This window comes from Alligator sinensis, unplaced genomic scaffold (assembly GCF_000455745.1).
Source record: "Alligator sinensis unplaced genomic scaffold, ASM45574v1 scaffold386_1, whole genome shotgun sequence".
NCBI lineage: Eukaryota > Metazoa > Chordata > Crocodylia > Alligatoridae > Alligator > Alligator sinensis.
In genome coordinates this window covers 1,221,275-1,234,687 of record NW_005841996.1, presented here as the reverse complement: position 1 = coordinate 1,234,687, position 13,413 = coordinate 1,221,275, and the positions used below count along the sequence as shown (strand labels likewise).

The 13,413-nt window shown below is 44.7% G+C and overlaps 1 protein-coding gene across 1 annotated transcript in view; it reads left to right on the top strand.

Annotated features, from left to right (window-relative positions):
• Positions 1-13,413, top strand: part of CTNNAL1 (catenin alpha like 1) — a 124,120-nt gene that overhangs the window by 32,981 nt on the left and 77,726 nt on the right. Inside the window, exon 2 of the mRNA XM_025201482.1 lies at positions 2,040-2,229. Coding sequence (XP_025057267.1) covers positions 2,040-2,229 — 190 coding nt within the window. The remainder of the gene's footprint in view (positions 1-2,039; positions 2,230-13,413) is intronic.

Genomic DNA, 13,413 nt, shown 5'->3' with positions numbered 1-13,413 from the left:
GTGGGATGGGAGAGCAGCACCATGACGGAGTGGACAGAGTGGGGCAAGCTCCTTGGAGGTGGCGGAGGGTGATGGGGGGGGATAGCAGGGTAAGCTCCCCCGCCCTGCTCCTTGGGTGGCAGTGCTCTGTTTTTCTCCCCTCCTACAGGTCCTACTAATTCGCTAGTACCTATAGATTTTGGCATTTGATTTTTGTTTTTTTTTTATCATAGAAAATCAGGTCCCTCTGCACCCTTTGCTCACCAGGACGTGGGTCCAGCTGCAGCTATGTCTCCTTCCCCCCCCCGCCTTGTGGTGCTGATCAGTCCTGATATACCAGTGCCCCTCTCAACCTGCAGCCCCCTGCCCTTTCCATCCTTGTCAGAAGGGCCCACAGCTCCTCCCCCCAGCACTGTAGCCCCAGCTGCCATAACTGCTGAGTGAAGCGCATGGGGTAGAGGGAAGATGCAGGCTGCCCACTGCAGGGCTCAGGGCTTCCCACCCTGCTGCCCTCTCCTTGGGGACCTCCACTGCCCAGCAGTGGGACCTGTCACAGGAGGGAGAGCCTTGGTGCTGCCACTGGGAGCCCTGTGCCAGCTGCACTGACATGGTGAGGCACCCCTGCCTGCCTGTCAGCAGTTGGGGCACAACTCTGCATGGCTGCCCCCTGCTGCTGTCAGGTGCACGGAGGCAACTCACCATGGCAGTGCAGCTGGTGCAGGATTCCCAGTGATGGCAGTGGTAGTACTGAACCTTCCTGTGTCCTCCTGTGCCGGGTCCTGCCTGCTGGACCACAGAGGCCCCAAGGGGGAGGGCAGCAGGGCAGGGAACCCCAAAATGGGCAGCCTACATCTGCCCCCACCCTGTGCACAAATTTAGGGGGCATGTCCCCCTCCATCCATCCCATCTCCCCCCCTCCCTCTGCCAGAGTGTGCACAGCAGTGAGGGGCCAGCCCTTCCACCACCCCCTGGACAGCCCACCTGTAGCTCCATCCTGCTCCCCCAGCCATGCCTTGCAGCCACACATTCCTGCCCCAGGCACCGCCCTGACTGGGGAGCAGCCCCAACTGCCAACCCTGCCTCACTCCCTCCCTCATTGTGGCCACCTCAATCTGCTCGCCACCACTGCCCTCCCCTACATGGCCTGTGACACCCCCCCCCCCCCCCCCCTCCCCCCCCCCCCCCCCCATCTTACCCACAGGCATTTGGGGGAGATGTTCTTCACTGTGGCCTGGCTGCATTGCTCCCTGCGCCCTGCTTTCCCACCCCGCCCAGCCCCAAGCATCTCTTTGCAGGCTGGAACCTTGCCAGCCTGCAAGGGAAAAACCCACCATTTCTTATATTTTTTTCCCTTTGAAGGAGTAAATCCATATTTTTCTGTGGTGACCATAAAATCTGAGTTCCTGTATATCAGCTGGATAGAAAACATTTTTCACCAGAACACTTTCTCCAGCGCTACTCTAGGACTGGAAAATAACACTTTTTACATAGAAGTGACCCATATATAGAAGGCTGTTTTACCTTGCAATGTATGTGCCAGAACAGAGCACTGTCTTTGCTTTAAATTCTGTTCTGTGTCATGTCATATTCAGGTGTGCACAAAATGCACCACAAATTAGACTTCTGCTGTAGTTGCTCTAAAGCAGAAAGGTAAACAGTGTTCTGTCTGATTAAAGCTAGCCCAACTGTCTTGTCTTTGTACATTTTTAAATACCTAAACTTGGGAAATATGCCTCCTAAGGTAGCAGAACACCCTGTAAAGCTAAGTACTACTTACATTTCCTTTTTCCTGTTAGCTGATGTTTCAGTGAGTATGCTTGCAGTGCAAGGTTTTTTTGTTGTTTTATTTTTGGTTAGGTTTTTTTTAAATACAGCACCAAAAGTTTGATTGGAGTAGCATTGCAGTGGTCTACTCAAAAGTAAAAGTTATAGGGGAGGAAAGATTGTTGGGGAAACTGGCTAGCATGGCTAACAGGTGTGAAATACAAACATTTCAAAATTTCAAATTAAAATATGGATTTGACATTCAACCTTAATAAAGTCCTCATTATTGTTTACAGATAACTACTCTAATTAACCATAAAGATAAACCAAAGCGGTCCGACAAGACACTGCAAGCAATTCAGCGAGTGGGCCAAGCTGTTAACCTTGCTGTTGGAAGATTTGTTACAGTAGGTGAAGCCATCGCAAATGAAAATCGAGAATTGAAAGAGGAAATGAATATTGCTTGCATTGAGGCAAAAAGAGCAGGTACATGGCTGGTTTGTTTGTTTATTTTAAGTGAGAATATATTACCCCAATATTAACACTGAAAAGTTGTGTTGAATTTTAAAACAGTTTCATAATACAAACTTTGAAGAATTACTACAGCCATTGAGGTTTATCATTCAGATTTGTGAAATAAAACACATGAGGTGGTAAGCAAAATCTTGAGACCTCCGTTTCCATGCCAATTCTGCTTTTTAGGGTATGGTTGTCTAGATGGTTTCAGGTCTAGATGTGCCCAGAGAGCACAGGTACAAGACTGGATTAGTTTGGCCAATGGTGTAGCCTTTGGGGCTGCATCTGTCCTAGTTGATGGCTAGGATGTATTCAACACTTCCTCAATTCCCTTTTTTATTATTCATTATTGTGGTATAGAGCTGATGTAGTATTTGCTTTTCCTCTGGTTCTGGCTAACACTACTTGCTGCGCATAGTGGATATTAAATGGTAGGATAAAATGTTTGGGTAAGTGAGTTATTCATTGGTCAGATGAACTGGATATATTTTGGAATTCTACCCTACCTACATGCATTGGAGAAGATCACGTTCGTTCTAAAGTGATGTTCTGTTTGGTCTTTCCCCAAGAACACAGAGAAAGGGAAGCCTGCCTGAACCTGTTCCTCCTTGAGCTTCCTCAAACAATAGCCTTGCCATCTGATCCATCTCTTCTTGTTAGCTCTCCAATGACTCTATTTCACATGCTACCATTTTTTTTAAAAGGTCATATTCAGTCCAATGTGAGCATTGGAATCATAAAAAATTAGGGCTGGAAGGGACTTCAGTAGATCATTTAGTCCAACAGCCAGTGCAGAATCATTCCTGTTTAGACCATGTGTGTCAGACATATGGCCCATGTGTTGGACCCAGCCTGTGGACCTCCATCATCTGGCACCCAGTGCTGTCCCTGGTTCTGAGTTGACCCATACACTGCCTATGGTGTGTATTGGACTGGCCCTGTTTGCAAGGCCTCAGATGCATGCCATAAGTAGTGCTTACCCTATGCCTGACCAACTTGATAGCCAGTTATCTTATTATAGAAGGCACTGTGGATGTAGGGAGAGCAGTGGACATGATATACCTTGACTCTTGCAAGGCTTTTAATACTATCTCCCACAGCATTCTTGCAAGCAAGCTGGGGAAGTATGGGTAGGATGAATGGACTGTAAGGCGGATAGAATCCTGGCTGGATTATCTGGCTCAACAAATAGTGATCAATGGCTTGATGTTTAATTGGCAGCTGGTATCAAGCGAAGTGCCTCAAGAGTTGGTTCTGGAGTTGATTTTATTCCATATCTTCATTAACGACCTAGAAGATGAGATGCTTTGCACCCTAAGCAAGTTTGCCGATGGCACCAGTCAGGGGTGGGGGGTAGTAGATATACTGGAGGATAGGGCTAGGATTCAGAGTGATGTAGACAAATTGGAGGATTGGGCCAAAAGAAACCTCATGAGGTTCAACAAGGACAAGTGCAAAGTCCTGCACTTAGGACAGAGGATTTGTATCCGCTGCTACAGGCTTGGAACCAACTGGCTAAGCAGCAGCTCTGCAGAAAAGGACATGGGCGTTACAGTGGACAATAAGCTGTGTATGAGTCAACAGTGTGATCTTGTTGCCAAGAAGGCTAACAGCATAGTGGGTTACATTAGTAGGAGCGTTGCCAGCAGATTGAGGGAAGTTGTTATTCCACTATATTCTGCATTGGTGAGGCCACATCTGTTATACTGTCTAGTTTTGGGCCCCCCACTAAAGAAAGGATATAGACAAGTTGAGGAGAGTCCAGTAGAGGGCAGTGAAATGGTTAGGGGGCTGGGATACACATGTCATGAGGAGAGGCTGAGGGAACTGGGCTTATTTAGTCTACAGAAGAGGAGGCTGAGTGGGGATTTGATAGCAACCTTCAGCTACCTGAAGGGGGGTTGCAAAGGGGATGGAGCTAGACTGTTCTCAGTCGTGACAGATGACAGAACAAAGAGCAATGATCTCAAGTTGCAGCAAAGGAGGTTTAGGTTGGATATTAGGAAAAGCTTTCTCACTAGGAGAGTAGTGAAGCACTGGAATGGGTTACCTAGAGAGGTTATGAAATCTCCATCATTGGAGGTTTTTAAGGCCTGGCTTGAGAGAGCCCTGGCTGGAATGATCTAGTTGGGGATGGTCCTACTTTGAGCAGGAGGTTGACCTGTTGAGGTCCCTTCCAACCTTAACTTTCTAGGATTCTGTGATACATGTGTGTTGGATCTGTGGATTCTTGTAGTTTTGCTGTGGGGAGTATTGATTGTGGTGGCAATGGATATGTGTATACAGGTATTTTGTTTATTGTTAAGGCAGGATTGTGTTCTGCTTGATATTTTGTTTGTCAGTGGGAAGCTTGCTTCTGATGGTGAGTTTGGCAAGGTTTGGAGATTGTTTGTTTGAAAGCCAGGAATAGAGGATTTGGGAATATTTCTGATCCTCTTAAGTATAGGCTGTAATTGTTTGATCCTTCTTAGAGATTCTAATATGGGATAATATGTTACAACTAAAAGTGTGTGTGATCAGTGGGGGTTTTCTTCTTGTACTGTAGTAGGTTGATGTTAGGCGTTTGAGTGGCTTGGTCAGAGATGTAGTCTGTTTCTCTGCTGGAGTGCACGTGTTGGATAAGGGTATTTTAGGTGAGAATTAAAAGCATTCTCCTCAGAGCAGATACAGCAGTATCTGAGGGCCTGCCTGTAAACTAGAGCTCCCTTGTTAAAAGGAAGGGCAAGGTGACACCTTGGAGACTAAGTGGCTGAAAGAGATGTGAGCTTTTGTAGACAACAACCTGCTTGGTCAGATGCTACAAACAAGTTAGCAGAAAGAAAATATTTTCTATAGAAGGGAAAGGGACAGAGGGAGGGGGATGCTGCTAAGAGAGTTACCAAGTTGGTTGATTAGATCACTTAGGGTGAACAAGGCATTTAATACCAGGGAGGGAAGGACATCCTGGTAAACAGCTAGTTCAGGCATGGTATAAAAATTCATAGTCCCTGTTGAGACCATGATTAACCGTCATTCCATGGATGATTCTTATTCAGCAGTTTCATGTTTCAGTTCTTTTTTAACGTTATTTTATTTAAGGACAGCTATTCCAAGGTCAGTCATTAAATGTCTAGGGAGGTTAAAGTGTTCTGCAACAGTTTGTTGTACACTTCTGGAATTGACATTGGTTTGGTGTCTGTTTGTTCTTTTATATAGAGAGAGCTCTTTCTGGGCAATATTAACAGCAAAGGGGCATTGTAAGATGGTGATGACATGGATGATATTGAGCACAATGTGCATCTGGGTCTGTAGCAAGGCCTGATGGCTTGGTGAGAATTGGAGTTGAGTAGTATGTTGAAAAGACGTTTGAGGTTGGGGGAGGGGGTGCTGTCTGTAAGTCAAGATGGGCTTGTTCCCCAAGGCTAACTTGAAATGGCTGTCATTTTCCAGGAGCAGTTGTAGGTTGTGAACGCTGTGTCTAAGGCAGGGATCTCAACCTGCAGCCTGAGGGCTAGTTCCAGCCAACCAAGCAATTTAATATGGCCTGCAAAGCCTAGATATTGGTGACATTTTCATGGTGGGGAATTCTGTGTCAGGGAGAATTGTGGCATGTGGTGATGTTCAAGTTTGTATGTATATTGGTGGCAATTTGCCTCTGGGGAAGAAAAGTGGTGGTGGCAGCTGGGCTGGAAATACTGGTTGACCGTGGACTGAGCTCCATTATTTTAGCCCATTGTTACAAAGAGGTTGCTGATCCCTAAAGAGAGATTCCTTTGTTCTTGTCACAGGGTTGGTCAGGTGTGTCTGGGAAAATTGCAAGTTTTGTGAGCATAAAGTGTGGTTATCCATTTTTTTTTCTGCATGCGGTGGTTTGTAGGGTACACTTCTGGATATGGATCATAGTATCTAGGTGTTGGGGTAGAAATTCAAGAAATAATTTGATAGAAGGCTGGTAGATGTTGAAGTTGTAGTGGAAATCCAGCCAGTCCATGTGTTCAGTCCAGAGAGATGACATGATCATTTAATGCATGGGTAGTACAGGTTTGGTGCTGTTTTTTGTTTAGGATTTCTAGAAAATAACCTGGTCCTGCTTGTTCAATTTTTTTTTTTTTTTTTTAAAAAGACTCCCCTACCTCTTACTCCTGGTTTGGTGGCCTCTAGGAAACGTCCATTGCGACTTCACCCTTGCTGCTGTCCCCTCTGACCCTGACGTAGAGACTTTCAGCATAGGTTCTATTATGTACTGACTTTTGGCGTGTAACGCATCCCGCCAATGGGTGGGACTATTCTGTTTTGTGCTCGTCTCCTGTTGTCTGTTGTTATGTTTGAAAAGCATTCATTTAAGCTAGCAATGTCAAACCCAAATGAGCTAGGGAGCTGGATCTGGCCCATGGGTCTTCTTGCAGGCTGTATGACCTATCTCTGGATCTGGCCTGAAGGTCTTCTCACCAGTGCCTGAGAGTTAATGCAAACACAATTCACCACCCTGTCAAGCAGCAACCAAAACCCAGAAACTCTGCAGCTGGTAAGTGGAGGGGTGAGGTTGGTGTTAACCTCCTAGATTCAGGCTGCACTGGTACAGTGGCTTTGGGAGCTGCAGCAAGAAGACTTATGGCCTGAATTTGGAGAAGTCATCTGGCCAGAGAGAAGCTCTATGGATGACCAAACTTCATGGGCTGAAACTGGCTCTATGATGCCTCTGAAGCACTGGTCATTGGTCAAAGCTTGTCACCTTTTGTTTGTACAATAAAGTTGGTTTCCCTGTTACTCTGTGTATTATCTCACTGGGACAGAGGGAATCCCACAATATGCTAAACTGGGTTACAAGGAGAAAATCTTGAGTAGGTACAAAAGTGCCATGAAGATGGTTAAGGGAATAGAGAATCTTCCTTTTGAAAAGAGATTAAAAAGAGCATTACTTGTTTAGCTGAGCAAAACGTAGGTTGGGAAGGGAGGGATACAATTACTTACTTATAAATATGTTTACAGAGTGTGTATCAAGGAGGGAGAAGAGCTATTTAAGTTAAAGAACTAGACTTGCACAAGATCAGATGGTCACAAACAAATTTAGACTGAAGTTGAGGTTTGTAACCATTAAAGGAGTAAAGTTCTGGAATGGTTGTCCAAACAAAATACTGGAGGGAAGGAATTAGTATTGCTTCAAGGTGGAACTTGATAAGCTTGTGGATGTGATCTGGTAAGATGATAGGGGTGTATTTTTTAGTAGTGATCAGAGCATGTGATATGTGGATTTGAGGGTTTGGTATCTCCATGGTGGGGCTGAAAGGGAATTTAATCTCTCTGTAAGAGCTATCTGGTAATCCCATACTTCAGTTTCTGCTAGTTGCTTAGAATGGTCGGGAAGGAATCACTTTTTCCCCGCTCTCTGAACGTATTGTTTAGTTTCTAGACTTCTTGATCACATTCCCCCCCCACCTTCCGCAGCTCTTAGCGCTGAATGTTAACCACAGTTATTGGGTAGAGTTTGAAGTGTGTGAATGTTCCTACCAAACTTTAGAAGCCCCTCTCATGAAGGGTCTTGCTCATATGCTTGGGGTCAAAATGATTTGCTAGATTTGGGTTTTGGAAGAAATTTCTGCCCAGGTCAGATTGACAAGGACCTTTGGGGATTTTTACCTTCCTCTGTGATATGCAGCAGAGTCCTTCTTCTAGTGTGATCTAAGTAACAAACTCACAAATTTTCTGCCATTGCAGTTGTTGGATATGGGCAGCTCCCAACTTTTTATCTGTCATGTTGTAAGAGTTGTGTTCCTTTTTTAGTTTTTTGGGTTCAGTTTGGTGGTGTGTTTTTATGGCTGTATTGGGCCATGGGAGTCAGCAGATGATCCTGTGGACTCTTTAAGACAATTGCTTGCAAATTTTTAGGGGCTTGACTTAGTGGCTTTAGAAGCCCTTTTCCAGTACTGTGTTCCTGTGTTCTTTAAGAATTGCAGGAATCCTGTCCTACTGCCATAGAAAAACATTAACAGCTCAGCCAGCAGTAAACCCATTGTTTCCCCATTTAAGCTCCTACAGCTCAAGCAAGGGATGGAGGGGCTAGGATGAGAGGAGGAGGTTTTGAGAGGGTTTGCGTCTTAATGTCCCTGCAGCTTTTTCTGGCCCCAAGGGAGGCTGTAGATGAGAAGGGACCTAGAAACCACAATCCTTGGAGCATAATCCTACTCTTTTCACTTCCTTCCCTTCCAAATTCCCATCTATATTTAGGGGAAAGGATCAGGGTGTGAGGGCTGAAAGCTGCATGGCTTTCGGAGGCACTTTTGTTTCCAGCTAAGACCTGCCTGCAGCAGCCCTTTTGTTATGATCTCTTTCATCTTTGTACCATTCTTGAATATCCTGGGAAGTATAGTAACATCCTCTTTAGTAAATAGGTTGGTGAAGGCCTTGGAGTGCAGCTCCCACTAATCCTCTGTTTGCGGTAGGAGGAAAAGGGACTGTCTGAAGGGCTCAACTGGCAGCCAAGCTCCATCTCTACCCCCTGCAAACCCTGGTCTCAAAGGGCTGACTCAAGTGGTGACGTGCCAGCCCAGTTTCTCAGACATCAAACATCTCCAGCAAGAGACCCGTTCTGTTCTGCTGTAATCTTTATCAGCAACATCCCCCACTCACTTTTTTTCTTTGCATTTGGGATCCAAGGATGTTTTGGGGAAATGTTTGAGAGGGGAAAAAGCATGGATCTCTGCTTATTTTTGCTGATGATACTGGAGAAAGCGTATAGAGGAGGGGGAAGAACTCTACATATATTTCCAAGCATGTACCTGTAAACATCTGTCTATGTGAAAACCAGGGAGTGCAGAGTTGAAGCGGTGATTTGTGTACAGTGCAACAACTGTAACCTTGGTATGAGCAGAAACGACTTCTGTTTCATTGAAATCCCTGGGTACATTGAGCTGCCTCCCTTTTTTTGTTTGCAGCTGCACAATCATAATTATGGAAGTTAACAGTGCGTTTACGAATTTTCTAAAATTTACTTCCTGCAGCTTAAGCAATACATCACATGTTCTACAATGAATTGCACGATAAGGTTCTGTCAAGCAACAGCAGCAGAAGAAAGGTTAAAAAGAGCAGCTTAACTCTGCGTTTCCTGGTTTTGTCAAATTTCTGTTCTTATTGTAGAAATGCCTGTTCGTCGGTTGCAAGTGAGTGTTTCCTGGCTTTGTAATTTTAGATTAGGGGTTTGGACATGCCATGTTTCAAAGGGGCATAGAATATGGGAAATGCCTGTTTTATGGCAGCAACCTTAATCTTGACCTTGACATTTTTTGTTAGTGGGGGAGTAACAAGGAGTGCCTGAGTCTTGCTGGTTGACTACGCTTAATTATTTGTTTCTATTCCATGTTACTATTTACATTTTAAAGAACAAAGTTCAAGGGTGGAATTGAGGGGGTTATTATGGGGGGTTTTTTTCTCACTTTGTCTTGCTGCCTATAAGCCACTACAGTCCAGTCTCACAATTATGGGCCAAATCAGTTGGGGAGCAAGGAGTAAACAGTGGGGTTAAGTAAAAAGATATACATCTTAAGTAGTGCTCCTGGCAATCCATGTTTGAGCCGTGTAAGAGGAGAGTGTGTGTGTGTGTGTGTGTGTGTGTGTGTATTACAGAAAATACCCTACTTAATGCTTGTTTCACAGCTCCAGTTGCCAGATGTGATCACATTATATCTTATTCTCATAAATATGTTAAACATGCAAGGAACACAAAGCAGCATCTCAAAACCTGTGTAAGAGAGGGTACAGAAGACTTACTTAAATTTGTGGAGGGATTTACTTGGACTTTCACAGTCACAGAACTATGATGTGATTAAAATAAGAGACTTGATGGGATGGTGCGTATGACTGGAGCACTTTCGTGGATGGGTATACTGTTCAGGAAGGACAGGCAAGGTAGAAAAGGAAGAGAAGTTGTGTTTTATGTAAAAGAGCTGTATGATTGCTCAGAGCTAGCGTATGAAACTGGAGATAGGCCTGTTGAAAGTCTCTGAATTAGGATCAGAGGGGAGTGCGAGAAGGGAGATGTCATGGTGGGGGTCTGCTATAAACCACCAGGATGGGGTGGATGAAGCTTTCTTCAAATAGTTAATAGAAGTTTCCTCATCACAGACCCTGGTTCTCTTGGGGGATTTCAGTTGCCCTCCCAGCAGATGTCAGGGGTAATACAGCAGTGAGCAGACAATCCAGGAAGTTTTGGGAGAGTGTTGGGAACAACTTCCTGGTGCAAGTGTTGGACAGGCCAACCTGAGGCTGCGCTCTTCTAGACCTGCTGCTCACAAACAGGGAGGAATTGTGGGGAATGTAATAGTGGATGGCAACTTGGTAGCAGCAACCATGAGATAATTAAGTTCAGGGTCCTGAGGAAAGGAAGAAAGGACAGAAGCAGAGTAAGGACCCTGGACTTCAGAAAAGCAGACTTCTGACCATCAGTTCCCTGAGGGAGTTGGATCTCCTGGGGAGCCAGGGCCGGTTGTACTTGAAAGAAACCTTACTGAGGGCACAGTAACTTTATCCTGATGCGCATGAAGACTAGGAAGAATAGCAAAAGACCTGCTTGGCTTATCAGGGAGCTCTTCAATGAGCTAAAACACAAAAAGGAAGCTTACAAGAAGTGGACAAACAACTAGGAAGGAGTATAAGAGTATTGCTTGGGTATGCGGGGATGAAGTCAGGAAGGCCAAAGCGCAACTGGAATTGCAGCTGGCAAGGAACATGAAGGGTTTCTACAAATATGTCTGCAACAAGGTGATGATCAGGGACAGGAAGTATGGATTCCTTACTGAATGGGGGAAGCAACCTAGTGACAGGTGATATGGAACAGACTGAAGTGCTCAATGCCTTTTTCACCTCAGTCTTCACAAGCAGGGTCAGCTCCCAGACTAAAGCACCTGGCAGCACAGTGTGGGGAGGAGATGAGCAGCCAACAGTGGTGAAAGAACAGGTTAGAGACTATTTAGAAAAGTTGGATATATAGAAGTCCATGAGGCTGGACAAGATGCACCCAGGGGTGCTGAGGGAGTTAGCTGATGTGATTGCAGAGCTGCTGGCCATTATCTTTGAAAACTCATGGTGACTGGGAAAGGCCCCTGGCAATTGGAAAAGGACAAATATAGTGCCCATCTTTAAGAAATAGAAGGAGGAGGATCCAGGGAACTACAGACCAGTCAGCCTCACCTCTGTCCCTGGAAAAATGGAGCAGATCCTCAAGGAATCCATTTCTAAGCACTTGGAGGAGAAGAAAGTGATTAGGGACAATCGGCATGGATTTACCAAGGGCAAGTCATGCCTGACCAACCTTCTAGGATGAGATGACTGGCTCTCAGAGTTGCCTGGGGCCCCATACCCTGCTTGAGTCAAATCAGCCCATGCAGGGTCCTGCCCCCACTCCAGTCCCATGGTCCCAGACCCAAAGAAGCTGCTGCTGCCATTAGTGGTGGCATCAGTTGGGGGGGTAGTGAACAGCATGCTGCTCTGCAGGGCCCCCCAAAGCACAGAGCCTGGTGCAGTCACCCCAATTCCATGCAAGGTAATGAATGTTGGGGAGAATAATTTCAATTACTTGTACATACTATAGGGTTCATTCAAGGAACACGTTGGTGGAGATAAGGAGAGAGGTTGATGAAAGGCTCTCTTTAGGAAATAGGATTAATTTTAAAAATATGCATCAGTGATGAAAGAGAATGGCAGAAAATACTGCAAATACTTTTCATCAATCATTGGTATATCCTCACAGGAGGTAATTGATAAAATGGGACATGATGAATGCTATAGAGAGAACAATTGGGCTGTTCCCTTTTTGTCTCTCCCTCTAATGACAGAAGTTGGGAATATTTAATTGAATTTAAAAGGAAAAACTTAACATTCATAACAAAATCATTAATGCCCAGAGAGATGGCTGCAGATGAAAGCTTAAGAAGATTTTAAAAAATTGATATTTTTTTTTGAATGGATAAAAGGAATATCCATAGCTATTATAGCACAAATTAAATGGGAGAACTGAGGAATGTTAGAATGGAGGTAAAATGACCTCTAACCGATTGATTTAAGAAAAACCTTCCCATGTTGGCTTGCTGTTCTGTAAAGGCCTACTGCAGGGTTCTTGCATTTTCCTTGTGAAGCATGTGGTTTGAGCCAGTGTTTCAGTCAAATTTGACACATCACTTCTTTGATTTGCTTGAGTTGCTGTAGTAACATTGATATGTTACTATATTTGCTGTGGCTAATAAGAAATATACACAATTTCTTATTCAGATTCCTTTTAAGTACAAAATTAGCAGGAAAAATAAGTGTTTTCTTAGTTGTTCACTGTGGTATTCAGTTTAGAAGGCTGCTTTGTTCTCCTATTCCAGCATTACTTACCCATGGATATATGCTGAGGCATTGTATGCGAACCTCCCATATCCAAGAGAATAAATCATTGTTTATACAGGAGGTTATTTAAAAATATATTATAAATTGCTATTTATAAAAGTGGTAATAAGCCATGGTATCCCAGCTGTCAGCATTGTCATTCAAGTTGCATCATTGAGGGGGGCTATCGCTTGTGTTGGCTTGTTCTGTTTGATAGCAGTGCCATAGTCTCATGTGGCTTTTGATTGCTGAAATGCTGTATCTTTTTCTGTCTATTCAGAATGCATATGCAGTTATGTGACTTTCTTTCTAAAATGTAATGCAAAATTCAGAAAGGTCACTCGCCCTAGTGGGTCTAGGGCAGTGGTTTTCAACCTTTCTTCTTTTGTGGACCCCTTTGGACATTTCAAATGGAGGTGTAGACACCTTTGAATTGTAAGTGTGGATATTAACATACTTTTTGATTGTAGTCATCTTTTGCGGACCCCTTAGACAGTTGCTGGACCCCCAGGGTTCTGCAGACAACAGGTTGAAAACCACTGGTCTAGGAAACATCAGTGTTGTCCCATTTCAGGAAACACCTGTGCTTGCTCTTAAGCTTACCAAAAGGATATTCTAGAGCCATCCTTTATCTACTTGGATGGGGGGTGGTTGAAGTATTGCAGGGGTGGGGGGTTAGTGAGGGAGAGCTAGGTGTAAGTCTTCATATTCCAGGAACAGTGAATATGCAGGATCTCCTCAGAGCCAGCGGGGTCAGAATCCATGTTATCAGAAGCAGTGAGGGAACTGTGTGCAGTTCTTCCTCCCCCCACCCCA